This window comes from Empidonax traillii, unplaced genomic scaffold (genome assembly GCF_003031625.1).
Source record: "Empidonax traillii isolate 1590-97213 ecotype Southwest subspecies unplaced genomic scaffold, ASM303162v1 scaffold516:size646513, whole genome shotgun sequence".
NCBI classification, from domain to species: domain Eukaryota; kingdom Metazoa; phylum Chordata; class Aves; order Passeriformes; family Tyrannidae; genus Empidonax; species Empidonax traillii.
Window position 1 is genome coordinate 243,451 of NW_020955709.1, and position 24,779 is coordinate 268,229.

The 24,779-nt window shown below is 58.6% G+C and overlaps 1 protein-coding gene across 2 annotated transcripts in view; it reads left to right on the plus strand.

Annotated features, from left to right (window-relative positions):
* ITPR3 (inositol 1,4,5-trisphosphate receptor type 3) overlaps positions 1–23,868 on the plus strand; it is a 35,943-nt gene extending 12,075 nt beyond the window's left edge. Inside the window, exons 7-58 of one of the 2 annotated variants that reach the window (XM_027896802.1) lie at positions 106–189; positions 1,328–1,474; positions 1,581–1,676; positions 2,725–2,775; positions 3,307–3,449; positions 3,599–3,698; positions 3,968–4,128; positions 4,784–4,925; positions 5,127–5,288; positions 5,398–5,570; positions 5,780–5,899; positions 6,030–6,212; positions 6,297–6,548; positions 6,800–6,944; positions 7,108–7,255; positions 7,554–7,750; positions 7,850–7,979; positions 8,238–8,295; positions 8,500–8,665; positions 8,807–8,971; positions 9,156–9,224; positions 9,620–9,745; positions 9,893–10,015; positions 10,198–10,398; positions 10,736–10,987; positions 11,073–11,198; positions 11,494–11,619; positions 11,735–11,855; positions 12,571–12,755; positions 12,883–13,031; positions 13,125–13,233; positions 13,369–13,459; positions 13,680–13,849; positions 14,378–14,552; positions 14,625–14,809; positions 15,159–15,359; positions 15,531–15,641; positions 16,026–16,121; positions 16,336–16,437; positions 16,700–16,786; positions 17,364–17,474; positions 17,883–18,075; positions 18,388–18,513; positions 19,015–19,187; positions 19,279–19,443; positions 19,931–20,117; positions 20,534–20,629; positions 20,997–21,121; positions 21,346–21,511; positions 21,962–22,122; positions 22,595–22,756; positions 23,007–23,868. In XM_027896802.1, the coding sequence (XP_027752603.1) occupies positions 106–189; positions 1,328–1,474; positions 1,581–1,676; positions 2,725–2,775; positions 3,307–3,449; positions 3,599–3,698; positions 3,968–4,128; positions 4,784–4,925; positions 5,127–5,288; positions 5,398–5,570; positions 5,780–5,899; positions 6,030–6,212; positions 6,297–6,548; positions 6,800–6,944; positions 7,108–7,255; positions 7,554–7,750; positions 7,850–7,979; positions 8,238–8,295; positions 8,500–8,665; positions 8,807–8,971; positions 9,156–9,224; positions 9,620–9,745; positions 9,893–10,015; positions 10,198–10,398; positions 10,736–10,987; positions 11,073–11,198; positions 11,494–11,619; positions 11,735–11,855; positions 12,571–12,755; positions 12,883–13,031; positions 13,125–13,233; positions 13,369–13,459; positions 13,680–13,849; positions 14,378–14,552; positions 14,625–14,809; positions 15,159–15,359; positions 15,531–15,641; positions 16,026–16,121; positions 16,336–16,437; positions 16,700–16,786; positions 17,364–17,474; positions 17,883–18,075; positions 18,388–18,513; positions 19,015–19,187; positions 19,279–19,443; positions 19,931–20,117; positions 20,534–20,629; positions 20,997–21,121; positions 21,346–21,511; positions 21,962–22,122; positions 22,595–22,756; positions 23,007–23,075 (7,362 nt within the window). In that variant the 3' untranslated portion in view covers positions 23,076–23,868. Of the gene's footprint in view, positions 1–105; positions 190–1,327; positions 1,475–1,580; positions 1,677–2,724; positions 2,776–3,306; positions 3,450–3,598; positions 3,699–3,967; positions 4,129–4,783; positions 4,926–5,126; positions 5,289–5,397; positions 5,571–5,779; positions 5,900–6,029; positions 6,213–6,296; positions 6,549–6,799; positions 6,945–7,107; positions 7,256–7,553; positions 7,751–7,849; positions 7,980–8,237; positions 8,296–8,499; positions 8,666–8,806; positions 8,972–9,155; positions 9,225–9,619; positions 9,746–9,892; positions 10,016–10,197; positions 10,399–10,735; positions 10,988–11,072; positions 11,199–11,493; positions 11,620–11,734; positions 11,856–12,570; positions 12,756–12,882; positions 13,032–13,124; positions 13,234–13,368; positions 13,460–13,679; positions 13,850–14,377; positions 14,810–15,158; positions 15,360–15,530; positions 15,642–16,025; positions 16,122–16,335; positions 16,438–16,699; positions 16,787–17,363; positions 17,475–17,882; positions 18,076–18,387; positions 18,514–19,014; positions 19,188–19,278; positions 19,444–19,930; positions 20,118–20,533; positions 20,630–20,996; positions 21,122–21,345; positions 21,512–21,961; positions 22,123–22,594; positions 22,757–23,006 lie in introns of both variants that reach the window. The other variant, XM_027896800.1, reaches the window with a different exon arrangement.
* The last annotated feature ends 911 nt before the right edge of the window (positions 23,869–24,779 follow it).

The window sequence follows — 24,779 nt, forward strand, 5'->3', positions numbered from 1 at the left end:
TACTGGAGGCCTGGGCAGGGCTGGTGTCAGGGCTTGCCCGTTGTTTTTCCTTCTTCCTTTCTTTCCTTGTCCCCGGGATCACGGCCGTGCTCTTTTGCTCCTCAGGTGAACTCTGTCAATTGTAACACCAGCTGGAAAATCAACCTGTTCATGCAGTTCTGCGACCACATGGAGGAAGTGCTGAAAGGGGTAAGGAAGGAGGTTTGGCTGCTCGGGCCTGGCGGGCTCCAGGGATGCAGCCCCGGTCCCCTGCGGGGACAGGACGTGTGAACAGCCATTTGGCTCTGTGACAAGGGCAGAAAGCAGGTCCTGCCTTTGAGGACTGTAATTCTGGGAGAATTCATCACTTGGAGAGCAGAACAGCAAGCAGGAGGGGAGTATTTTAGTATCTCATGGCAGCAGGTACCTGAGGGCATTAAATTGCCCTCCGCCTCGGTGTGTTAAATTGGCTCTCGAGGGCAACCCGAGGCCCACGCGGTGCTGCAGTGAAGCAGTGGCTTCTCGCTGCGAGGACAATTCTCAGCTGTTCAGCCCTGCAGCAGGGCTGGCTGTTGCCTGGGAAAGGAACTTTCCCTGCCGAGCCATTGTTCGGGGCCAAGGTCCTCCAGGAAGCAGCTGGATGGATGTGGATTGTTATGATCTTACAGACCTTCATCCCCAGGCTGCGCTTACCCCAGCTTCCCACATCCTGCTCCCCGGGGTGTTAATGCCTTAAACAGGCTGGTGAGCAGAGCCTCTGCCTTCTCTGAGGGTGTAAAGGGATGGGTTCACATCCATTTCTCTCAGGGTGGGAGCAGAGGGGTCAGCTGCGTGGGTAACAGGAGTGATGGCAGTGCAGGGTGTCCCATCCCCTGTCCCCGTGCAAGGTGCCCGCCCTGGGCTCCAGGGACTGTTTGTGCTGCCTGAGGCAGGTTTTAGCACAGCTCAGGTAGGTCAGATGGGAAGAGGTGACAGTGCCCTGCCATCCTCAGGGTCCCACAGTGCTGCCACCCAGCTGGGAGCTGTGCTCTGCTCTGGACCATGTACGGGAGGACTCCCATCCCCTTTGCGGGGTAGGGGCGGGTCACAGGAAGAGGTACATCATCTTGTAGGAGAGCCATGGAACAATTTCTTCACTGCATGAGTGGTTAAACATTGGAACAGGCAGTGGTGGAGTCAGCATCCCTGGAAGTGTTCAGAAAGTGAGCAGATGGGGCACTTCACAGCACGGTTCAGTTGGCATTGGTGGTGTTCGGATGAAGGTTGGACTTGATTGTGGGCATCTTTTCCAACCTTAATGATTCCGTGATTCTTTGTGCCTGGGTCTCACCACCGTGTCCTGCTCCAGGGGGACGTGGTGAGGCTGTTCCACGCCGAGCAGGAGAAGTTCCTCACCTGTGATGAGTACAAGGGCAAGCTGCACGTCTTCCTCCGCACCACCCTGAGGCAATCAGCCACCTCGGCCACCAGCTCCAACGCCCTGTGGGAGGTGGAGGTGAGCAGGGAGGGGATGCAGAGTGTGTCTGGAGGATTTTGGGGTACCTGCCTGGGCATCCCAGTCCCTCAGCCCCACGGACTGAGCTCTGCTCTGCCTCTCCCAGGTGGTCCACCACGACCCGTGCCGAGGGGGAGCCGGGCACTGGAACGGCTTGTACCGCTTCAAGCACCTCGCCACGGGCAACTACCTGGCAGCAGAGGTAAGGGGGTGAGCAGAGGGGTGCAGGAGCATGCCCTGCCCTGGAGAGGCTGTGCCACACCTAGCAAAGGCAGTGCCCACCTTGGGCAGGGCAGCAATGCCCTCCCGTGGCTCCTCGTTGCTCACAGGAGATGTGGGCACCAGGGCTGTGAATGAACATCACTGTCACCCACCTGGTTGTGGGGCTTGGCTTTCCCCTCTGAAATTCCCCCTTCACCTTGTAGTGAAGGGGTTCACTTGCCAAAATGGCAGTTTCTGGCTCCTTTTCTGACCCAGGGGGCCGGGAGGGGGTGGTTGGGGCTTTTTGTTGCTCACCCTGTTCCAAGGAACTGACTGGCACAAACTGGTGATGACTCATCCAGCTGTCCTTGCCTGGGGAGGGTGGGGGCAAAATCTGGGTCTGGAAACACCATCTGCCAAGTTTTTTCACTCCTATTTAAGGCAGCTCAAGGCCTCCTGATAGAGGCACAAAGGAGTTGCTGCACTTAGATAATGTGGTTTATTTGATACTAATGAGCTGCCACAAGCAAGGGCTGTGCTCTGCTGCCAGGGAAGCAGGGGCATCCCAGGGACACCACGTGCCAAAGTGCTCCTGAACTGGAGAAGACACCAAGGGCAGCCCCTAGGGCCCTTCCACCACTTTGGGATGGAAAACAGCAAATATTGGTGCTCCAAAATGGGTGCTTTGAACCCAAAGACACTTGGCTGACATCTGCAGAGAGAAGATCTCAGACTGACCCCTATCCTGGGCTGATGCTGCTGGCAAGGCCAGCGTTGCTCACTGAGAGCTCAACCTGGAGCCTCCAGAGGGTTCTTGCAGCCATGCAGAGCCTGGGTCTGCTCCCTGGGGCTCCCCCTGTCCCCCTCACGGGGCCCGAGCCTTGGGCACTGGGTGCAGGTCACGTCCTCCAGCCCCACCTGGGCAGGTTTCCTCTCCGTGATGTGTTCAGGGAAGGCAGGAATAGGGATGACACCCCATGCTCAGGGGTTTGGAGGGACCTCGTGGGAGGACTGACAGCTGCCTTTCATCTCCCTCTTTAACTTTCCAGGAAAACCCAAGTTATAAAGGAGACGTGGCTGAGCCCAAAGCAGTGCCCACGGTGAGCTGTGTTGCAGCCCCGCTGCTGCAGAACCGCTGCTGCCGCTGCCCCAATCCCGCCGGCTCTTGGCCAGTGCCCCAGAGCAGGGAAATGCCCCAAAGCAGAGCCCTCTGGGGGACGTGCCCGTGCCTGGAGCCGAGGCTGCCCCGCTGCCAGCACAGCTTCCCACACCCCCACGCTCAGAGCAGTTCCCCGTGTCCCACTCCTGAGAGGGCCCTGCCAAAACCTGTCAGAGGGGTCCCGGTGCATGTGGGCTCCCCAGGCCACGGGGAAGTGCTGATAGATGAGATAGTTGGACGTTCAGGGGGTTTTTTTTGGTTGCTGTTGGTGAGGTTTGGAGAAGGGGGGGGCCTCGTAGCTCAGGTGCCTCCCACTGCGCTTGTGCTCTGCAGCCCCTCGTGCGTGACCAGCTCAGCCCCGCGGCCGAGCAAAGCTCAGTGTGTGCCCCAGTGCCACGGGCACAGGGCTCTGGGCTCGGGGGCAGCCTGGGCTCAGCCCCACCCCGGGCTCAGAGCCCCCGTCCCCGTGCAGGGGAGCAGCAGCCGCGCCAGCCGCAGGAACACGGGCGAGAAGATCAAGTACCGGCTGGTGGCCGTGCCCCACGGCAACGACATCGCCTCCCTCTTCGAGCTGGACCCCACCACGCTGCAGAAGACGGACTCCTTCGTCCCACGGTACGTCAGCACCAGCCCCACAGAGGGCCTGGGGTGAGGAGGGGAGGCTTCAAGGTGTGGGGTGAAATTTTGGGCAGTCTGTTCTGCCAGGGGCTGTGCTGGGGGAAGGGGTGGGTGGGTCACTCACCAGGACGTCGTGCTGTTTGCAGGAACTCCTACGTGAGGCTGCGCCACCTCTGCACCAACACCTGGATCCAGAGCACCAACGTGCCCATTGACATCGACGAGGAGAGACCCATCCGCCTCATGGTGTGGCCCCACTCCCTCCTCCTATGCCCAAATTCATCCCCTGTGCCCCAGTGTGCTCCTGCCCCCCCAGCACCCAGGCCTTACCAGGGACTGAAACACCCTGGATGATCCAAGGGCACCAGCCTGGAGCCCATCTCAGTCACTTAGAGCCCACCCAGCCCTCCTGATGGGGACAAACCGGGTCACTGATGTCATCTGGGTGGTGGCAGTGTGGGGACACGCTCGACATTGCCCTGTGTGTGTGATGCTGCTTCTCTGTCGCTTCCCAGCTGGGCACGTGCCCCACCAAGGAAGACAAAGAAGCTTTTGCCATCGTCTCTGTGCCTGTGTCTGAGATCCGGGACCTGGACTTCGCTAACGACGCCAGCTCGATGCTGGCCAACGTGGTGGAGAAGATGAACGAAGGTTTCCTCAGCCAGAATGACCGGAGGTAAAGGGCTGTTTCCCCTGGGAGCTGGGACTGGGCTCCTCCAAGGGCTCCCCAGCATCTCTGCAGGATGAGGCCCCTGCCCAGTCCTGGTGCCAGCTCTGTCTTGCTTTCCTGCCCACAACCCCAATCCACGCCTGCCTCTCGCAGGAGCCTGGCGAGGAAACCCGATAACGGCCCAGCCCCGCTCCGGCCCCTCCTTTGCCGCTGGAAAAATATCCGAGGGGCTGGGAGATGGCCCCACGATAGGGGCAGCCACATTAGTCACCGCATTATTTTTAGGTGGGTGGGTTCCTGGTGCTTCCTGAGCAAACACAGATCCCTGTGGGACAGAGGGAGCCGCTTCCGCCCTGCCAGCCCTCCCCGTGAGGTCCCTCAGGGGTGACCAAGGGGGCAGAGGCATTTAATGCAAAATCCCTGGCACGAGCCATGAGCAAAGCCCCTGGCATTTACCCTGGCACATACAGGAACCATAGGGGCTGTAGATCCAGCTGTTGAGCTCCATCAGGGAGCAGAGGGTTGGGCAGCAGCTTCCCTGGCAGGCTTCTGAGCCCTGACGTGGGCTCTTTGGTCCCTCAGTACCCACCAGCACCACTGCAGGGACCCGAGTCTGGCCAGGTGAGCAGCCCCAGCCCACTTGCACCGTGCCCCTTCACAGGTTTGTGATCCAGCTGTTGGAGGACTTGGTGTTCTTCGTCAGTGACGTCCCCAACAATGGCCAGAACGTGCTGGACATCGTGGTGACCAAGCCCAACCGGGAGCGGCAGAAGCTGATGCGGGAGCAGAACATCCTGAAGCAGGTGGGTGTCCCTGGGGCCCTGCATCCCAGCAAGGCTGGGTCCTGTGGAAATGTCCAGGGTCACGCTGGGGGCCAGAGGTCTGGAAAACCCCATGGAGCAGGCTCTGGTCTCCAGCTCATGCCCCAGGGGTGCACCCAACCTGCTGCCCAGCCACGCACAGGGGTGGAGCAGGACACAGCACTTACCTCTGCTTTTGGGCAGATCTTTGGGATCCTGAAAGCCCCCTTCAAGGACAAGGGCGGGGAAGGGCCCCTGGTGAGGCTGGAGGAGCTGTCAGACCAGAAGAACGCTCCCTACCAGTACATGTTCCGGCTGTGCTACCGCGTGCTGCGGCACTCCCAGGAGGACTATCGCAAGAACCAGGTGCGTGGGGGTGACCCCCCGTCCCACCCCGTGTTTCAGAACCCCGGGGGGCTCCCAAGGTCTCGGTGGGGCAGGGGCACACGTGCTCACCACCTCTCCGCCCCTCCAGGAGCACATTGCCAAGCAGTTCGGGATGATGCAGTCCCAGATCGGGTACGACATCCTGGCCGAGGACACCATCACGGCCCTGCTGCACAACAACCGCAAGCTGCTGGAGAAGCACATCACCAAGACCGAGGTGGAGACCTTCGTCAGCCTCGTGCGCAAGAACCGCGAGCCCCGGTGCGTGTCCGGGGGGGCTGTCCCTTGGGATGCCCCTCGGGGTGTCCCCTAGGGCTGTCCCTTGGGGTGTCCCTCGGGGTGTCCCCCAGGGCTGTCCCTTGGGGTGTCCCTTGGGGTGTCCCTCTGGTCTGTCCCTTGGGGTGCCCCTCTGGTCTGTCCCTGGGGACCCCCAGGACCCGCTCTGACAGCGAGCTGCCTCTGCTCGGCAGGTTCCTGGACTACCTCTCGGACCTGTGCGTGTCCAACCACATCGCCATCCCCGTCACCCAGGAGCTGATCTGCAAGTGTGTCCTGGACTCCAAGAACAGCGACATCCTCATCAAAACTGAGTGAGTGCCACGGTGGGGTCTGTGCCTGGTCCTGCCTCCACCAGCTCCCATGGTTAAACCCCATCACCCCTGGAGGTGCAGCTGCTCCATTCATGGGAGCATCTCCAGATTTATCCCTTTCCTGCCCTAGGCTGAGGCCAGTGAAGGAGATGTCCCAGTCCCACGAGTACCTGAGCATCGAGTACTCAGAGGAGGAGGTCTGGCTCACCTGGACGGACAAGAACAACGACCACCACGAGAAAAGCATCCGGCAGCTGGCACAGGAGGCCCGGGCTGGCAATGCCCACGACGAGAATGTCCTCAGCTACTACAGGTGATGATCCCGTGGCACCTTCTCTCCAGGTGAGGGTGTGAGGGTTGCACGGCCTCACTCCCTCTCCCCCTCATCCCCGGGCAGGTACCAGCTGAAGCTCTTTGCCCGCATGTGCCTGGACCGCCAGTATTTGGCCATCAAGGAGATCTCCCAGCAGCTGGGAGTGGACCTGATCTTCCTCTGCATGGCAGATGAGATGCTGCCCTTCGACCTGCGGGCGTCCTTCTGCCACCTCATGCTGCACGTGCACGTGGACAGGGACCCCCAGGAGCTGGTGATGCCCGTCAAGTTTGCACGGCTCTGGACCGAGATCCCCACGGCCATCACGATCAAAGAGTGAGACTCTGGGGCTCACGGGGGCTTTGAGGGGTGGGGTGGGAGGGGGGGGTGGCAGATGCCATGGCAGGGACTGGGAGGGGAGCATTTTGTGGGGTGACTTGCGTAGGTCTCAGCTCTCAGAAGGAAGTGGGCAGTCTGTCACGGGCATCACTGCTGGCCACGATGGCTCAGCAGCTGCCTGGACAGTGCTCCTGCCTGGAGGACGAGACTCACTGCCACCCAGCTCACCCCGATGTCTCCCCTGGCAGCTACGACTCGAACCTTAATGTGTCGCGCGATGACAAGAAGAACAAGTTTGCCAGCACCATGGAGTTCGTGGAGGACTACCTCAACAACGTGGTGAGCGAGGCCGTGCCCTTCGCCAACGAGGAGAAGAACAAGCTCACCTTCGAGGTGCGGTGCTGGCGGTGTCCCTGGCGCTGGCAGGGAGTGACACGGTTTGTGTCACTGTCACTGCTACGAGCGAGGCTCTGCTGGGCATCCCTGTCCCCCATGTTTGATCCTCCTGCCCAGCCCCGAGCACGGCGAGGTCTGGAGTTGCCTTGTCCTTCCCCAGGTCGTCAGCCTTGCCCACAACCTCATCTACTTCGGCTTCTACAGCTTCAGCGAGCTGCTGCGCCTGACACGGACCCTGCTGGGCATCATCGACTGCGTCCAGAACCCCCAGCTGATGATGCAGGCGGTCTACAACGACGAGGTGACGGGTGAGTCCCTGTCCTTAACCAGGAAGGGGTTTTCCATGGTCTGCCCAGTGCTGTCCAGTTGTGGTTGCAAGAAAACAAGGCACTGGTTTGCTGCCGTGGAAGCTGTGGCTGGGTGTGCACTGGGTGTGCACTGGGTGTGCGCTGGTGGTGAGCCCTTGGCCAGAGAAATGTCCAGTCCCTCCTACTCGTTCTCTGATGAAATCTGCTGCACTTTCCAGTCTAAGTGGGTCCTTCCATGGTCCTCTGCCACCTCCCTCTCCATCCACACTAACTCTGCCTGCTGTGGCTGCCTCTGCAGGGAAGAACGTGCGGAGGTCGATCCAGGGCGTGGGGCAGATGATGTCCACCATGGTGCTGAGCAGGAAACAGTCCATCTTCAGCCCCCCAAGCCTCAGTGCTGGGTCAGCCCCAGAGCAAGTGGACAGAGGGAGGAGCATTGAGAACGAGAACATTGTGGTGATGGAGACCAAGCTGAAGATCCTGGAGATCTTGCAGGTTGGAGCCAGTGGGGCTGTGATTTTCTGATGCAGAAGGACAGCTGGCATGAAGAGGGCACTCACTCACTCCTGCTTTCTTCTTCCTCACTGCTCCCAGTTCATCCTGAACGTGCGGCTGGACTACAGGATTTCCTACCTGCTCTCCGTCTTCAAGAAGGAGTTTGTGGAAGTTTACCCCATGCAGGACAGTGCAGCCGACGGGACAGCTCCAGCCTTCGACTCCACAAGTAACTCTCCCACTTTGCTCCTGGTACACCCCCAGCTCAGCAGTCCCACGGGCTGGCAGGACACAGATGGCAGAGGTGGCAGCTCCAGCAGCCTCCACTCGCCGCTGCTGGCAGGGAGCGTGGGGTGGGAGTTTGTGCAGGTGGGACGAGGTGTCTGCCGTGGATGCTCAGGGCAGGGAGCTGGGCTGGCTCCTGTGGGCTCCTTCCAACTCCCAGGCAGGCGCTGGGCACCCCTGAACCCCCTCCCTCTCCCCTCAGCTGCAGCCATGAACCTGGACCGGATCGGCGAGCACGCAGAGGCCATGTTCGGTGTGGGGTGAGTCCCTGCCCCCGGTGTGGTTATCCCACAGGCAGGAGGGCTCTTCCCCTCCTGTCCATCCTGCAGGCTGGGAGCTGCGGGTGATGAGGAAGAGGAGGCTCTAAAGGCTAATGGAGCCACGGCCATGAGCCCAGGGGGGTGACTGAGCACAGGGGAGCTCCCGCGGGGCTGGTAACGCCGAGCGCTTCCATCCCGGCTCAGGAAGTCGAGCAGCATGTTGGAGGTGGATGACGAGGGAGGGAGGATGTTCCTGCGGGTGCTGATCCACCTGACGATGCACGACTACCCCCCGCTCATCTCGGGCTCTCTGCAGCTCCTCTTCAAGCACTTCAGCCAGAGGCAGGAGGTCCTGCACACCTTCAAACAGGTGACCCTGGGGGGACACTGCTCTTGGCTGTGGGTGCAGGATTTGGAGTGGGGCCTGGCCCTTTCCTTGAGAAGGAGGTCTGGAGAGGAGAGGAGTGGGGTTTGTGCCCCAGACTGGAAGCCCCTGGGAATGTTGCTGCAGGTTCAGCTCCTGATCTCAGCCCAGGATGTGGAGAACTACAAGGTGATCAAGTCTGAGCTGGACAAACTCCGCACGATGGTGGAGAAATCGGAGCTCTGGGTGGACAAGAAGGGCAGCAGCAAAGGGGACAGCGCAGTGGAGGGGAACAAGAAGGAGAAGAAGGAGGTGAGAGCCCTGGGAAGCAGGGTGGGAAAGCAGTGGGAGGCAGAGGGTCCAACCCTCACAGCTCTCAATGGGCCGTGCCCCTCTCCCTGGAGGAGGAGGCTGCAGGAGGGTCCTGCGGGGTGTCACTGTGCCCCAGGCTTTGGAGAGGCCCAGTGGGACCCTGGTGCTGTTGTGTCCCCTGCAGCACGCTGCCGATGAGGAGGTCATTGCTCCGGGAGAGAAGAGCAGCGAGAACTACCAGATAGTCAAGGGGGTGAGTGAGAGCAAGCCCCACCGCCAGGGCTGTTCCCAGAGGCACTGGGGGGCACCAGCAGGAAGGGATGAAAGCCTGGGGTGATTTCCAAGCTCTTCTGGGGTTCAGCAGAAACGAGTCCAAGCCAGGGCTTGTTCCTGCCAGCTCAACACAGGGAGGAACCATCAGGTCCCCAGGGCTGTGAGTGAGCCTTGCACTGGGGGGACGGGAGGGCACTGGGTGGGTGACAGGTACGAGGGCTCTGCGTGGTGCTGCAGGGAGGATTTGTGAGGGGGTGCCAGGGAGCACTGGGATTTGTGGAGGAAGCACCTGGATTGCAAGCAAGCCCCAGTGCTGGTGGCCACCCTGAGGGGCCCCACGCTCAGCTCTTCTCCACTGTGGTCCCTCTGCCCCAGATCCTGGAGCGGCTCAATAAGATGTGCGGGGTCGGGGAGCAGGTGCGCAAGAAGCAGCAGCGGCTGCTCAAGAACATGGACGCCCACAAAGTGATGCTGGACCTGCTGCAGATCCCGTATGAGAAGGTGGGTGGGCAGAAACCGACTGGTCTTGAGTGCCCAGGGCAAGGGGGAGATGCAGGGACCCCCCTGCGTGGTGGCTGGGCAGGCAGTGGGGCAGTATCTCCTGCCACTCTCCATCCTTCCCAGCTCTGGGTGTTTCTCCTTCCTCAGGGGGATGCCAAGATGATGGAGATCCTGAAGTTCACCCACCAATTCCTGCAGAAGTTTTGTGCTGGCAATCAGGAAAACCAGGCCCTGCTGCACAAACACCTCAACCTGTTCCTGACCCCAGGGGTAAGGAGAGGGCTCCGAGGGGCGGCCACAGGGAGCAGCACAGGGAGGGAATTGGGAACCACTCCTGGGGCTGAGAGCAAGGGATGGAAAGCCAGGAGGAGACCCTGGAGAGGAAGGGGCAGGGCAGGAGGGGGATGCTGTTCCTGCAGCCCCCAGGCCTCACTCTGTGCCCCGGTCCACAGCTGCTGGAGGCAGAGACGATGCAGCACATCTTCCTCAACAACTACCAACTCTGCTCGGAGATCAACGAGACGGTGCCCCAGCACTTCATCCACTGCGTGGCCACCCACGGCCGCCACGTCCAGTACCTCGACTTCCTGCACACCATCATCAAGGCCGAGGGCAAGTACGTCAAGAAGTGCCAGGACATGATCATGACCGAGGTGAGCACCAGGGGCGGGAGTGGGGCTGTACCAGGGCATCGCTCTTGGAACCTGCACCACTGGCTTCTTCCTTGGGGAAGAGCCTTCCAACCACGCTGGCTCCTCCCTGGAGTAAGAAACATCTCCAGGAGCCCAATGCAAGGTCCAAGAGGCAGTTTTGGAGTCCCACGAGCTGTTATTTTTGATTGCACTGCAAATGCCCGTTTTTCCCTGCAGACACATGTCCCTGTCACCCTTCACTGACCTCTACTGTCCCTCTGCTGCAGAGGACACCACTGGCCTTGGAGGTTTCTGACCCTCCTTTTCCAGAGTGGTGACCACTGACCCTTCCCTGCAGCTCACCAACGCCGGGGACGACGTGGTGGTTTTCTACAACGACAAGGCTTCCCTGGCCACCCTCCTGGAGATGATGACGGCAGCCAGGGATGGGGTGGAGGAGAACAGTCCCCTGATGTACCACATCTCCCTGGTGGACCTGCTGGCTGCCTGTGCTGAGGGCAAGAACGTCTACACGGAGATCAAGTGCACGTCCCTGCTGCCCCTGGAGGACGTGGTGCGGGTGGTGACACACGAGGATTGCATCACGGAGGTACGGGGAGCCTGCCAGGAGAGGGATGGGGGCTTTGCACCAACTGCCTTCTGACGGTGCCCCTGCCCCTGCCCCCTCCTGGCAGGTGAAGATGGCCTACGTGAACTTTGTCAACCACTGCTACGTGGACACGGAGGTGGAGATGAAGGAGATCTACACCAGCAACCACATCTGGACTCTGTTTGAGAACTTCACCCTGGACATGGCCCAGGTGCATGGGGAGGGCTGGGTGGGAGGGACACGGCAGCAGTGGCTTGGATGGGGACAGACTGGTGTCCCCAAGGCTCCCTCAGGGCTGCCTGTGGGACATGGGCACTGTGGGGACTCGTGTAGCTGCTACTGCAGGAGCTGGGGAGTGGTCAGGGCTCTCAGTCATGGACCCAGGAGCTGTGTCACCCACCGTGTCCTTCAGCTCAGCACGGTCCTGGCAGCACCGTGTGCCAGCAGCATCTGGCCAGACATGAGCCCCTCACCTGTGTGCCATCAGCATCCTCCTCCCCTCACAGATGTGCAAGAAGCGAGAGAAGCGCCTGCCAGACGCCACGCTGGAGAAGTACGTGCTGACAGTGGTGCTGGACACCATCAATGCGTTCTTCAGCTCCCCCTTCTCGGAGAACAGCACCTCGCTGCAGGTGACAAGGCACTGCACGGGCAGCATGGCTGGGGGAGCAAAACAGCTGCTCCAGCCCCCCAAAACGAGATCTGGACACCCTGTGCTGACACACACCTGCCTGCTTTCTCCTTCAGACCCACCAGACCATCGTGGTGCAGCTTCTCCAGTCCACCATGAGGCTGCTGGAGTGTCCCTGGCTGCAGCAGCAGCACAAGAGCTCGGTGGAGTCCTGCATCCGCACGCTGGCCATGGTCGGTAAGAGCCCTGCCACAGCCCTGCCCGGTGCCCCCAGGACAAGGGACACGGCCAGCCTGAGCTGCCCGAGCCCCAGCAGGGAGCAGGAGCCACCATCCCTCTGCAGGGGTGGGCAGGAGGCCACAGTGAGGGGCTGCTGGCTGGGAACAGGGAGGTTCAGCTCCAGGGTGTGCTTTTCCTTGAGCTGCGGCTCAGCACGACCAGGGTGGTGTGGGGATAACTGGAGCCTGGGCTTGGCTGGGAGCTCCCTGGTGTGTCCCTGCCTGGACACAAAGCCAACATTTGTGGTGGTTTTCCCTGGCCAGGGCTTTGCCCTCAGCATGCAGCTGCCTGACTCAGGATGAGGGTTTTAAGCACTGAGTCACCATGGAAAGGATTGCTGGTGGTTGGGCACTGGGTGGGGATTTCCCTTTGGAATTCAGGGCAGGGTGCTTACAACATCTCCACGCTGGGCTTTCCCAACCAAAAGGTGTAGCTGCTGCCTCCTTCCACCCTCTGCTGGGCTGGGGGGGCTGTGGGTGATGTTGTGCTGCAGTGGGAGGGATGGGTGGAAACACTGCAGCCCCCACTGGCCTAAAGGAGTTGATTCTTGTCTTTAACCCAAATCTCTGCTGCAAATGAAGTGAATGCTGGTGAAGGGGTGCCTGATCCCGGGCAGGGTGGTGGGACACAGCTGGGTCGGGGCTGTCCCCAACCCTGGCCCGGTGTCCCACAGCCAAGAGCCGCTCCATCGCGCTGCCCATGGACCTGGACGCCCATGTGAGCTCCCTGCTCAACAGCAGCTCCACCAGCACCGTGCAGAGGAACACCTCCAGCTACAAGACAGCCACACGCACCTTCCCCCGCGTCTCCACCACCCCCAACCAGTGGGACTACAAGAACATCATAGAGAAGCTGCAGGTGCAGGGCAGGGGAGGGGGTGACGTGGGGCAGGTGGCAGGGAGGCGCTGGCATTGCAGGCTCCCTCTGCCATGCCCGTGGCTCCTGGACGTGCTCTGGCCCTGAAGGTGCATGCTGTGGCTTGTAGGACATCATCACCGCGCTGGAGGATCGCCTCAAGCCGCTGGTGGAGGCCGAGCTGTCCGTGCTGGTGGACGTCCTGCACCGGCCAGAGCTGCTCTTCATGGAGGGGACGGAGGCGTTCCAGCGATGCGAGAGCGGGGGATTCCTGTCCAAGTGAGGGCCAGGGGGTGCTGGGAGGGGCTGGGGACCTTCATCCTGCGTGGGTTGTGCCCGGAGGGTGGTGTGACAATGGCTTTGCTGTGCCAGGCTGGTGCAGCACACCAAGGACCTCATGGAGACAGAGGAGAAGCTCTGCATCAAGGTGCTGAGGACACTGCAGCAGATGCTGGTGAAGAGGAACAAGTATGGCGAGAGGGTGAGCACTGTGGGCTCGTGGCAGGTCCACAGCCCCTCTCTCCGGGCTGGCAGAGCCCTCCCCTGCTCCCAGGGGTGCTCAGCCCCAGTGCTGGCCCTGCCCCAGGACACTCGTGACCTGTGTTTGTCTTGGCAGGGCAACCTGCTGCGGAAAACACTCATGAACAATTACCTGCAGAACAAGAGGTCCAGCTCCAAAGGGGAGATGGGGGATGCTGCTGGGGGAGGTGAGTGCCCCTCTCCTGCCCCTTCCCTGCCTCTCTGCGCTGCTCACACACACATCCAAGCCCTGGCTCCTGATCCATGGTGGGGTCAGGTCTGTAGGTAGTTGCTATGACCCCACATCCATGGGAGTAAAGGATCTGGGGAGATGGTCCAGCAGTGGTGTAGCTGTGCTGGTTCTCCTGCACTGCCACACCATCACATCCCTCGTGTCCTCTCACACAGGCCAGGACCAGGACTGGTCTGCCATCGCCGCTGTCCAGTGCCGGCTGGACCGGGAGGGGGCCACCAAGCTGGTGGCTGACCTCATCATGAACACCAAGAACGAGAAGATCTTCCAGGAGAGCATCCTGCTGGCCATCCGGCTGCTGGACGGCGGCAACACCGAGATCCAGGTGCTGAGGGGGCTTGTGCAGCTGGGGTTTGGTGTGGGCAGCAGCTGGGGTTTGGTGTGGGCAGCAGCTGGGGTTTGGTGTGGGCAGCGTGGCAGTTCCAGCACAGGGACAGCGTGGGCACGGGGCAGGGCTCAGCCCTGGACAGTGGGTTTGAGCAGAGTACCTCTTGGTTGCCTGTGTTTGTGCCAAAATCTGATGGTTTGAGATTTCCAGCTCTCTGGCTGGATCTATGGAGCCTGTGGATGGGGCAGGTGGTTCCAGGTTATTTCTGGAGTTATGCTGATGCCCTCTGCCGGGTATTCCTAAAATGGCTCAGGGCTGTGGCTCCTGGATGGGAACTCCGGGGTTATCCCAAATTCTTTACCATAGGGAAGTCAAAAATAGTAGGTGAAAAACCCAGTGGGGTTCCAGGCAGAACCCAGGTCCTCTCGGGCAAGGTCCTGCGTGCCGAGGCTGCCAGCTCAGAGGGGCAGGGACAGTTTGGACCCTGTGGTGGAGACCTGAACGACTGTCCCTCCCTCCTCCCAGAAATCCTTTTACAACCTCATGACGAGCGACAAGAAGTCTGAGAAGTTCTTTAAGGTTCTGCACGACCGGATGAAGAAGGCGCAGCAGGAGACCAAGTCCACGGTGTCGGTGAACATGAGTGACATCGGGAACAAGCCTCGTGAGGACAAGGACGAGCCAGACCCTGGCACCAAAGGTAAGGGGAGTGTCCCCTCGGCAGGGGGGGCCCCTCTGACAGCCCGATGCCGACCAGGAGATTTCCCTCCAGGACGAGGAGACACCTTCCTGATGCCCGGCACCCCCACGCGGTACCCGGTGGCCGTGGGGTTTCGGAAGGGCCACGACACGGGGGAGCAGGGCCAGAACAATGAGATGGGGGTGACGGTGCTGATCATGGAGCCCATCCTGCGCTTCCTGCAGCTGCTCTGCGAGAACCACAACCGGGACCTGCAGGTTGGTCGTGGGGCTCTCGGGCTCTGGGGGTCAGGCCACGGGGCTGGGGGGGGGCAAGGCTGGGCTCTGCCCCAGTTTGGTCCCAAAAAGCCAATGCAGCAGTGACTCTGTGCCTCAGTTTCCCCAGCTGCAATGCACCATCCCCTGTGGATAGCCTGGTGCTGGGGAGGGAGCTGTTTATGGCAGGACTGGCTGTGGGACTGAGGGCTGCTCTCCAGGTCTGCAGGTTACAGGGACAGTCCCAGCCCAAATATCCATCAAAGTGCAGCTGGAACGGTGTTGGTAGAGGGATCAGGACTGGCCCCCCAAGTGGGGCCACTTGGCCTCACTCCTGGACTTTGCTCAACAGAACTTCCTGCGGTGCCAGAACAACAAAACCAACTACAACCTGGTGTGTGAGACCCTGCAGTTCCTGGACATCATGTGTGGCAGCACCACGGGGGGCTTGGGGCTGCTGGGCCTCTACATCAACGAGTACAACGTGGCCCTCATCACCCAGACCCTGGAGACCCTGACCGAGTACTGCCAGGGGCCCTGCCACGAGAACCAGGTCGGGGGTCTCCTGTGGGTCCTCAGGTTTGGGGTTTTGGGGCTCCTGGGGTGACTGGGCAGAGTCAGGGCTGCAGGCAGGGCAGTGGTTTGGACCGGGGGGCTGTGCTGGAGGGTGGAGCTGGGAGGACTGGCAGGGTGCGTGCAATAACTCACTGCCTGGCTCCCCCAGAGCTGCATCGTGACCCACGAGTCCAACGGGATCGACATCATCACAGCCCTCATCCTGAACGACATCAGCCCCCTCTGCAAGTACCGCATGGACCTGGTGCTGCAGCTGAAGGTACCCAGAGCCCCGGGCAGGGATGGTGGGCACACGTGTGTGTGTGTGTGTGTGTGTGTGTCACTGCATGTGTGTGTCACTGCACATGTGTCACTGCACGTGTGTCACTGCACGTGTCATGGCGTGGACTCACTGGCAGGGTCACAGGCTGTGCTGTGGGCTCTGGTGCTCCCCGTAGAGGGGACCCTGCACGTGTCAGACCCTCGGGTGTGGGAACACATGGGCTCGGTGGGACAGGGCTGGTGCTTCTCCACTGCACGAGGCTCAGGTGCCTCTGGCACAGGGGAGTCACAGCTGGCTGGGGCACAGGGGGGTTCTGCCCACCCCAAAGCCCTGGGCAGTGGCAGGGCACAGCTGCCCTCAGCAAGGGCTTCTCCTCACCAGGACAATGCCTCCAAGCTCCTCTTGGCCCTCATGGAGAGCAGGCACGACAGCGAAAATGCCGAGCGGATCCTCATCAGCCTCCGTCCACAGGAACTGGTAAGGGAACTGGGAATGCCCCAGCCTGGCCCCACCGAACCCCAGCCCATGGCTGAACTTCTTATGCCTCAGCTCCTGCTGCATTTTCTGGTTTGCATCCAGTAACCATCTCACTTGGTCCTTCTGCTCCAGCTTCCCTGCCCAAGGGTTTTCTAGAGGAGGGAGCTGAGGCAGGGAGATGGGGAGGACTCACTGCCCCTCTGCTGCCTTGCAGGTGGATGTGATTAAGAAGGCTTATCTGCAGGAGGAGGAGTGTGAGAACGCCGAGGTTTCCCCCCGGGAAGTTGGTCACAACATTTATATCCTGGCACTGCAGGTAGGGAGCTGTGAGAGCAGGGACCTGCCAGGCTGGGCTCCTACTCACAGACTGCACATTTTTCTCTGTATTTGTGTACATTTGCCCCAACCAGATTGGCCCCCTAGGGAGGCATGGCTGGCAAGTGTGCTTTGGGCTCTGGTAGAAAGCCAGCCCCCCGTTCCAGCCATCCTGCTCCCCCTGCACCCCTATCCCACTCCTGTGGCTGCCAGTGGCTGCCCTGCAGCCTGTGCTCACTGCCACTATCCACGTGCTCTTCCAGCTTTCCCGACACAACAAGTCTCTGCAGCAGCTCCTGAAGCCAGTGAAGCGAATCCAGGAGGAAGAGGAGGAGGGCATCTCATCCATGGTATGGAGGGGCCTCGGGGGTGGAGGCAGAGCCCCTCGGAGCCACCCTGACCAGGGGCTGCAAAGAGTCTCCCACCCTTACTGAGCCCTCCTGGACTTTGCTGTTTAAGATTTGATGGATTTTGATGTTCCTCAGGGGGACTAAAGAGAGAAGGACACATCAGTGTGGGGCTCAGCCACGGGGTGACACAGGCTGGGGGCCCTGGGGGGGTCCTGCTGTTACCCACTCTCTCCCCTTCCCTCCAGAAAGGAAGAGCTGAGTCTTTTGCTGTCGTTTCTTGCCCATGTACCTTAGATCCCGACAAGATTCAGCAGGAATATGATTTCCCTGGGGTTTTGTGAGCACTGCCTTGTAATTTGTGGATTAGCAGCACTTGGATGTAATTATTGCAGGGAATCGAATGTCTGTCACGGCAGGGAGCACTCGCACCCCTTTAGAAAGCTTTAATTCATTTGCTTTTCCTTGAAGCCTCATCAGCTGTGGGAGATGTTGAGGCACGTTGTCGGAGCAGTTGGACCTGGCTCCCAGCTGCAGCCACACTCATCCTCCCTCTCTCCTTCTCCCTCTCCCCCCCCAGCTCAGCCTCAACAACAAGCAGCTGTCGCAGATGCTGAAGTCGACGGCCCCGGTGCAGGAGGAAGAGGAGGATCCGCTGGCATATTATGAGAAACACACGTCCCAGATCGAGGCAAGACCTCTTGGCTCTTGGGTTTCCAGCCTGCCCACGATCCATGAATCCCACGAGGCTCCAGACACCTCATGCCCTGTTATTTTGCACCAGGAGCCTTCCCCCTTCCCATCCCTGTGCTGGCAGGAGCACTAGCAGAGCCCATGGAGCTGAGGGATGAGCTGCCTCCCAGACCCTTCCCTTCTCTCCCAGCAGCAGTGGGATGCAGCTGATCCAGCAGCCCCATCCTCATGCTTGGCATGGATCCCCTTGCAGATGGGTCCATTCAGAGGCTTCCAGACGAGTGCCCAGTGATGTCTGGGCCCTGTGGAGGGGAGGCAGGAGGGGAAGGCACAGCTGGGTCTAGGAGGGAGGGAACTACAGCAGGGCAGGGCAGGATCTGATGGCTCCCTGCTCTGCTTCCCACAGATCGTGCGCCTGGACCGGAGCATGGAGCAGATCATCTTCCCGGTGCCTGGAATCTGTGAGTTCCTCACCAAGGAGACCAAGTACAGGCTGTTCACCACCACGGAGCAGGATGAGCAGGGCAGCAAAGTCAGCGACTTCTTCGACCAGTCGTCCTTCCTGCACAACGAGATGGAGTGGCAGAAGAAGCTGCGCAGTAAGAGCGAGGCAGAATTCCCTGGGGGGGGAACCCAAGGTGTCAGAGCAGGCCAGAGGGCTGGGAAACCCAGGAATGTGAGCACAGCCGTTCAGAAGGTGCACTCCTGTTGCAGCAGATGGGGAGGGATGCTTTCAGTGTATTTTATGAACGTTGGGAAGGGGTGGGAGTCTGGGTCACTCCAGGGCCACCAGCTGCCCTGAGTTGAGCCCATCAGGGGTCCAGGATGACACAGGGGGTCTGGGAGGGCCCAGTCTCCCCAGCTGACCCGAGGCTGGCTGAGCTTTGTGTGTCTGCCTCCTCTCCCCCCAGGCATGCCGCTGATGTACTGGTTCTCCCGCAGAATGACGCTCTGGGGAAGCATTTCCTTCAACCTGGCTGTCTTCATCAACATCATCATTGCTTTCTTCTACCCCTACGTGGAAGCCACTTCCATGGGTAAGTGCCCCAGCACCTGCTGCTCCTCGGGGTCAGAGGGAGGAGGATCCTCATATGAAGGAAAACTGCTCCCCATACTGTACTGCCCTTATCCTTGACCTCCTTTGGGCTCCTAAAGCTCCAAGTCTTTCTTGCTGGGCAAAGGAAGGGATTGAGTCAGGATTTCAGTTTCCAGCCCTCCCACTGCTTCCTTCTTAGGGAAATCTCTCTTCTCCCCGGGCTGCACTTTCCCTTTTTGTGAAATGTGGGAAACGGTGATGGAATTTATTCCTGTTGTCAGGCAAAGCCTCCATCATCTACAGTGAGATGTTGGATAAAAGATGGTAGAAAATGTATCAGTAAGAACCATCTGAATCAATACAAGTCTTTGCAGTCCAGCACCATCTCTCTCTCTGATAACGAGCTCATTAGTGTTCCTGCACAGCCTGGCAGCAGTAGTGCCCGACTGGCAGCTGCATTTCACCTCCTGCCATTTAATCTCCGTGGGTCTCCCCTTCCCAGGAGTGCTGGATTCCCCGCTGATCTCCCTGCTCTTCTGGATCCTGATCTGCTTCTCCATCATGGCTCTGTTCACCAAGCGCTACGGCGTCCGCCCGCTGCTCGTGGCGCTCATCCTGCGCTCCATCTACTACCTGGGCATCGGGCTCACGCTCAACATCCTGGGAGCCCTCAACGTAAGTGCTGCCCGTGCTGGGGCACCCGAGGCTGCTCCACCTCCCTGGAGCGCAGCAAACCCCCCTCCCTCCTGTCTCTGGCTGTTCCCAGCTGACCAACAAGATCGTGTTCGTGGTGAGCTTCGTGGGCAACCGGGGCACCTTCATCCGCGGGTACAAGGCCATGATCATGGATGTGGAGTTCCTGTACCACGTGGGCTACATCGTGACCAGCGTCCTGGGGCTCTTCGTGCACGAGCTCTTCTACAGCATCCTGGTACAGTAAATGCAGGTGTTTGGGGCACAGGTGGCCTGGCTGCCGCCTTAGGAGCCGACAGGTTCCCGTGACACCTTCCAGGGGCCGACTGATAGCAGAGAGAACAATTCCCTGCGCTCTAATCTTTGCGTGGGCTGATCTTTCTGCTTCCCAACATTATCTATTGCTGTCTCTCTCCTGGTCCTGTGCTGTATCTCTCTCTCTAATCTCTGCTGTGTACTTTATCTGGGTCAGCTGGGAGACAACGTGAGCTGGCGAGGGCAGAGCCAGGGTGAACGTGGCCTATTCTTGGCTCTCCTGCTGTGCATAAGTCACTTCATTCTTCTCTGCTTCCCTTCAGTAAGCTGGGAAACTTAAAGGCTTTGTGCGAAAGTTAGTCAAGGTCTGCTGAGCGATCCAAGATCTCAGGATAAAAGGGGATATAGATAGGCCAGGCATTATCAGGAAAAGCACCCTGCAGCATTTCTTTGCTCCTGGGTCCTTTCAGTTGTTTGACTTGATCTACCGTGAGGAGACCTTGTTTAATGTCATCAAAAGCGTGACGCGGAACGGCCGCTCCATCCTGCTGACAGCCCTGCTGGCCCTCATCCTCGTCTACCTCTTCTCCATCGTGGGCTTCCTGTTCCTGAAGGATGATTTCATCCTGGAGGTGGATCGTCTGCCGGACAGCAAAGGTTGGTCAGCCCTCACCCTGCTCAGGACAGGGCAGAGCAGGGGACGTTGGGACCCTGCTCCCTCCCTGCTGAGGAACACACATCTCTTTGAGGGCCTTGGAAACTGGGAGCACTGGTTTTGGGGTCACAGAGAAGACACCTGCCTGTGCTGACACAGGGACCTCGTGCTGCAGAGAGCAGGGTTTGGGGTTAGTGGTGACAGAGAAGGGGGTACAGAGCTGCAAATGAAGGGTCAGCGCTGTGGAATCTCACTGAACCCTGAGAAAAGATTCAGAGCCTAGAAAAATCTAGGACAATATGAAGCAACATTTTTTCCAGGAGGTTTGGAATCTCCTTGGAAGCAGTGGAGAAGTTCTGGGGAGCTTTGCTAAGGCGAGTGCCTGCTCTGACAGGGCTGTGGTCTCTGTTCCTTGCAGATGATCCCTTGGGGATGCAAAGGAACATGGAGACCTTCATGGAATCGTGCAGCAGTGACAAAGTCAGCTGCTCTACTGCGCCCACTGCCTTGGAAGGTAAGGGAGCTCCTTGGGAAGGCTGACTCTTTGTGGCAGAGCAGGTTTGCCAGGCAGCTCAGAAAAATCCCAGCTTTTCCAAGACAGAAACAAACAGCCCATATTCTGGCTCATACTGGGCAGGAGGCCTGTGAATTTTGCACTGACCCTGGCATAAAAAATGTTGAAGTAGATTCAGTTAGTCATCAAGGAAGCTGAGCTCCAGGAGCACTCGGCCAACGCCTGCACAGCGAGGAGCGGCTGCGGGAGCTGCTGGGACGTTGGGACATCACAGCTCCTGCACCGCCACAGCCAGAGCCATCCCCCGGGAGGGCCTGGTGCTGCAGCCCTGTCTGTGCCCTGAGTTGTGCCCTTATTCCCCCTGCAGAAGCTGAGCCCGAGCAGTGGGAGCGCGCCTGTGACACGCTGCTCATGTGCATCGTCACCGTGCTGAACCACGGGCTGCGGAACGGCGGCGGCGTCGGGGACATCCTGCGGAAACCCTCCAAGGATGTGAGCGGGGGCAGCACCTGGGCCCTTCCTCCCGCTAAATCCTGCTGCATTCACTGCTGTGCCACTGCCCTCCCTGCCTGGGACACGTCCAGCTCCATCCCCCGTGTTCCTCTCCTCCGTTCCCAATCCCCCCTCTGCTCCCCTCAGCCACGGCCATGCAGTGAGGCAGCGTGGCTGGAGCAGAGCTGGGCGAGACTCCCAGTTCTCCCTCTCATCCATTACAGGAGTCCCTGTTTCCTGCTCGGGTTGTCTACGACCTCCTCTTCTTCTTCATTGTCATTATCATCGTCCTTAACCTCATCTTTGGGGTCATTATTGACACCTTTGCTGATCTGAGGAGTGAGAAACAAAAGAAGGAAGAGATCCTGAAGACCACCTGTTTCATCTGTGGTGAGCATTGGGAACACAGGAATTGCCCCAAAGTTCTTCCTCCCCTCCAAGACTGGGGGAAGGAAAAGAATTTCAACTGGTTCCTGTTTTTTATTTATCACTGCAAAACTCAAATCTGTTCAGCGAGGGGTCAGTGCATGTGGGTACAGTGATTAAGGCCAGGTTGGACAAGACTTGGAGCAGCCTGGTCTAGTGGAAGGTGTCCTTGCCCATGGCAGGGGGCTGGAATTGGGTGATTTTTAAGGTCCCTTCCAACCCAAACCATTCTATTATTCTGTGATTTCCCCCTGGTTTGTAGGTTTGTTGTGTGCTAAATGCCAACTAATTATTAAAAGCACTTTAAGGACACCCCTGGGGGAGGATGCTGTTTTCTGTACGTCCTTTCACACGTTTGCTGCTCAATTCTTACCTTCTCCCCTCCCCTTCTCCAACCTTCACTGCCTTTCCCAGGCCTGGAACGGGACAAGTTTGACAACAAGACCGTGTCCTTTGAGGAGCACATTAAATACGAGCACAACATGTGGAACTACCTGTACTTCATTGTGCTGGTGCGGGTGAAGAACAAGACGGACTACACGGGGCCCGAGAGCTACGTGGCACAGATGATAAAGGTACAGGGCCCCTCGGGCCATCCCAGCCTGCCTGCCCTGGGGGTATTAGAGCAAGGGGCTGGCCAGAGAAAAACAGCTCTCAGAAGTCCCTTTGGAAAATACTTGGTCATGCAGAAGTGCCTCAGTTCGTCCTTAGCTGGGTATTTCCACTTTGCCATCCCAGCCAGCACCAACAGTGTCCGATGGTTTGGGTCGTGAGTTTAAGGGTTGAACCAGGCAGGAAGGAATGTGGCTTCAAGGGGGTTTCAAGGCAAGAGAGGGAAAGAGAATTGAGGAAAGAAAAACTTCTGCACTTGAGCCCAAAAGGCTGCACAAAACAAACGAGAAATAGCCGGTTTGTGGGAAATGTGCAGAGATGTTTGCAAAGGGAATTTTTTAATCCCTAAGCACGGGCTGCCTGTGAGACCCACACAGGTCTCCTTCCTCTTCTTCTCCCCACCTCCAATTCCCCTCTCCATGGCTGCCTTTCTAGAACAAGAACCTGGACTGGTTCCCCCGGATGCGAGCCATGTCCCTGGTCAGCAATGAAGGGGAAGGGGAACAGAACGAGATCCGGAATCTGCAGGACAAACTGAACACCACGATGAAGTTGGTGTCCCACCTCACCTCCCAGCTGAACGAGCTCAAGGAACAGGTATGGGAACCCCTGTCCTCCCCAGAACAGACACCGAGGGCAGGGAGGGGGAGGCACAAGGACAGTGCAAGCAAAGGGCTCCCGCAGCTCCTTTTGGGGGGAATTGGGGACACCTGGGACAGGTTTTTTGATAGTGCCACTCGCAGGGTGTTCTGGCAGAGGCTCAAAGCAGCACAGTCAGATCCCAGGGAGTGTGTCAGAGCAGGAGGGCCTGGTTCCTGCCTCACCTGTGTCCTTGTGTGCACTGCAGATGACGGAGCAGCGGAAGCGCAGGCAGAGGATGGGGTTTGTGGATGTCCAGAACACCATGAACCACTGAGACACAGCGGCACCTTCACCCACCGAGGGACTGCACCTGTGTGCCAGCTAAGGAGGCTGCTTCTCCCTGGGTTCCAGGCATGGATGTCACTGTCTGGGGACGACAGACCACATGCCAAGGGCTTCCCAGGCAGCATTTCCCTTAGAGCGCTTGTAAACAATTCCAGGAGCAGGGACTGGCCGGATTCCTCCCCACACCTGGGCCCAGGTGTTTCTCTACCGCCCTCGTAGGAAGATAAATCATACAGGACTTTTATTCCTCATTGCAACAACTCTTTATTTTGCAAATGTGGAGGGTTGTATCTTTATCTCCATGCGCTCCATCCCCTCGGGTGTGGGGGAAGTAGCTGTAGGGCCGCAATATTTAACTTATTCCGAGTGCCACTAGTCCCTGTGGATCTTTGCAAACCAGCCATGGTATCTGCTGGGCTGCTCCACGCTGATCCCCCTCCACTTAAAGAATTCTCTTCATCATGTGGTGCAGTAAAGAGGAGCTGAACTCGAGGAGGTGGATTTAATTTAATTAACTCACCAGATGAGGAGCTGAGCTTGTCCTAGTGTGAACTAGTCTTTTGCCTTCTGTGGACCAAGAGTCTTTGGGCAGCAGTAGTAGGAGCCTGCAGGTTTACAGGAGTTCACTGTGAAGGGGTGTCCTGTGTTTTAGTTTCATCTCTGGTGTCGTGTTTTACTTTTTTTTTTTAGTTGTTACTGTTGTTACTTAAGAACTGAAGTGTAAATTGCCTTAACTAAATTAAATACAAAATCATGTTATAATAAAAACTTAAACGTGGTAAGGAAAGTTCCCTTCCTGTGCCCTTTGCTGTGTGAGGGGGCTGGTAAATAGAACCACAGAACCACCCCAGGCCCTGAAGCCAAACAAGGGCTGTCACCCAAGGTGCTCCACACCCCCTGCTCTCAGCTCTGGCTGTCACACGACGCTCCAGTCTGATGCCAAATGCTGCCATGAGGAACCACCGTGAACAGCAGCCCTGGTTCCTGAAGCTTTGGACTAGAGCCTGCTGCAGTTCCAAATTCTTTCACTGCTGGCCAGGAAAACGCTGCTGAAACCCATAAAAAGGAGCAGCTGTTGGTGCTGTGGAGCCCTGGCACAGCTCTGCTCCAGACACTCATCCTTCCCAAGCCAACCCCAGCCCCAATCCCAAGAACAGACACTGATGCAACCATAAAAGCTCTAAAAAGGAATAAAAAAGGCCATAACAGTGGAGTTGCATAGCACTTGAGATGTGTTTATGGCCCTATATAGCAGCATGTCATTAAATCCTGCCTTTACCCCCCAGCTCTGCAATAACCCACCCAGAGCCCTCCTCACACTGAGGGGAATCTGCACAGAGCCAGCTCGACCAGCAGCACTGCAGCACTTGACTGAAAGCTCAATTAAACTCTTGTAGTGTTCCACTGTCACCATGGCAAAGTCACCCTCAGTCCTCTCCTCATCTTCTCAAAAGGAAAATAACTGTGATGATTAAAGTTCTCCCTCCCTGCCTCGCACCGTTCCCTGTGCTAACACACACTAACACAAGCACAGAGAGGTTTTCGCATCAGCCCTCTCGTCTTCACAAGCACATTTAAAGCTGACACAGCTTTAAATGCTCTGTGCAGCTCCTGCTTGTTCCATTTTTGTAATACAAAGGCCCAGGTCTGACAGCACAAAGTTCTCTCCCTACACTGCTCCAACAAGGCTTCA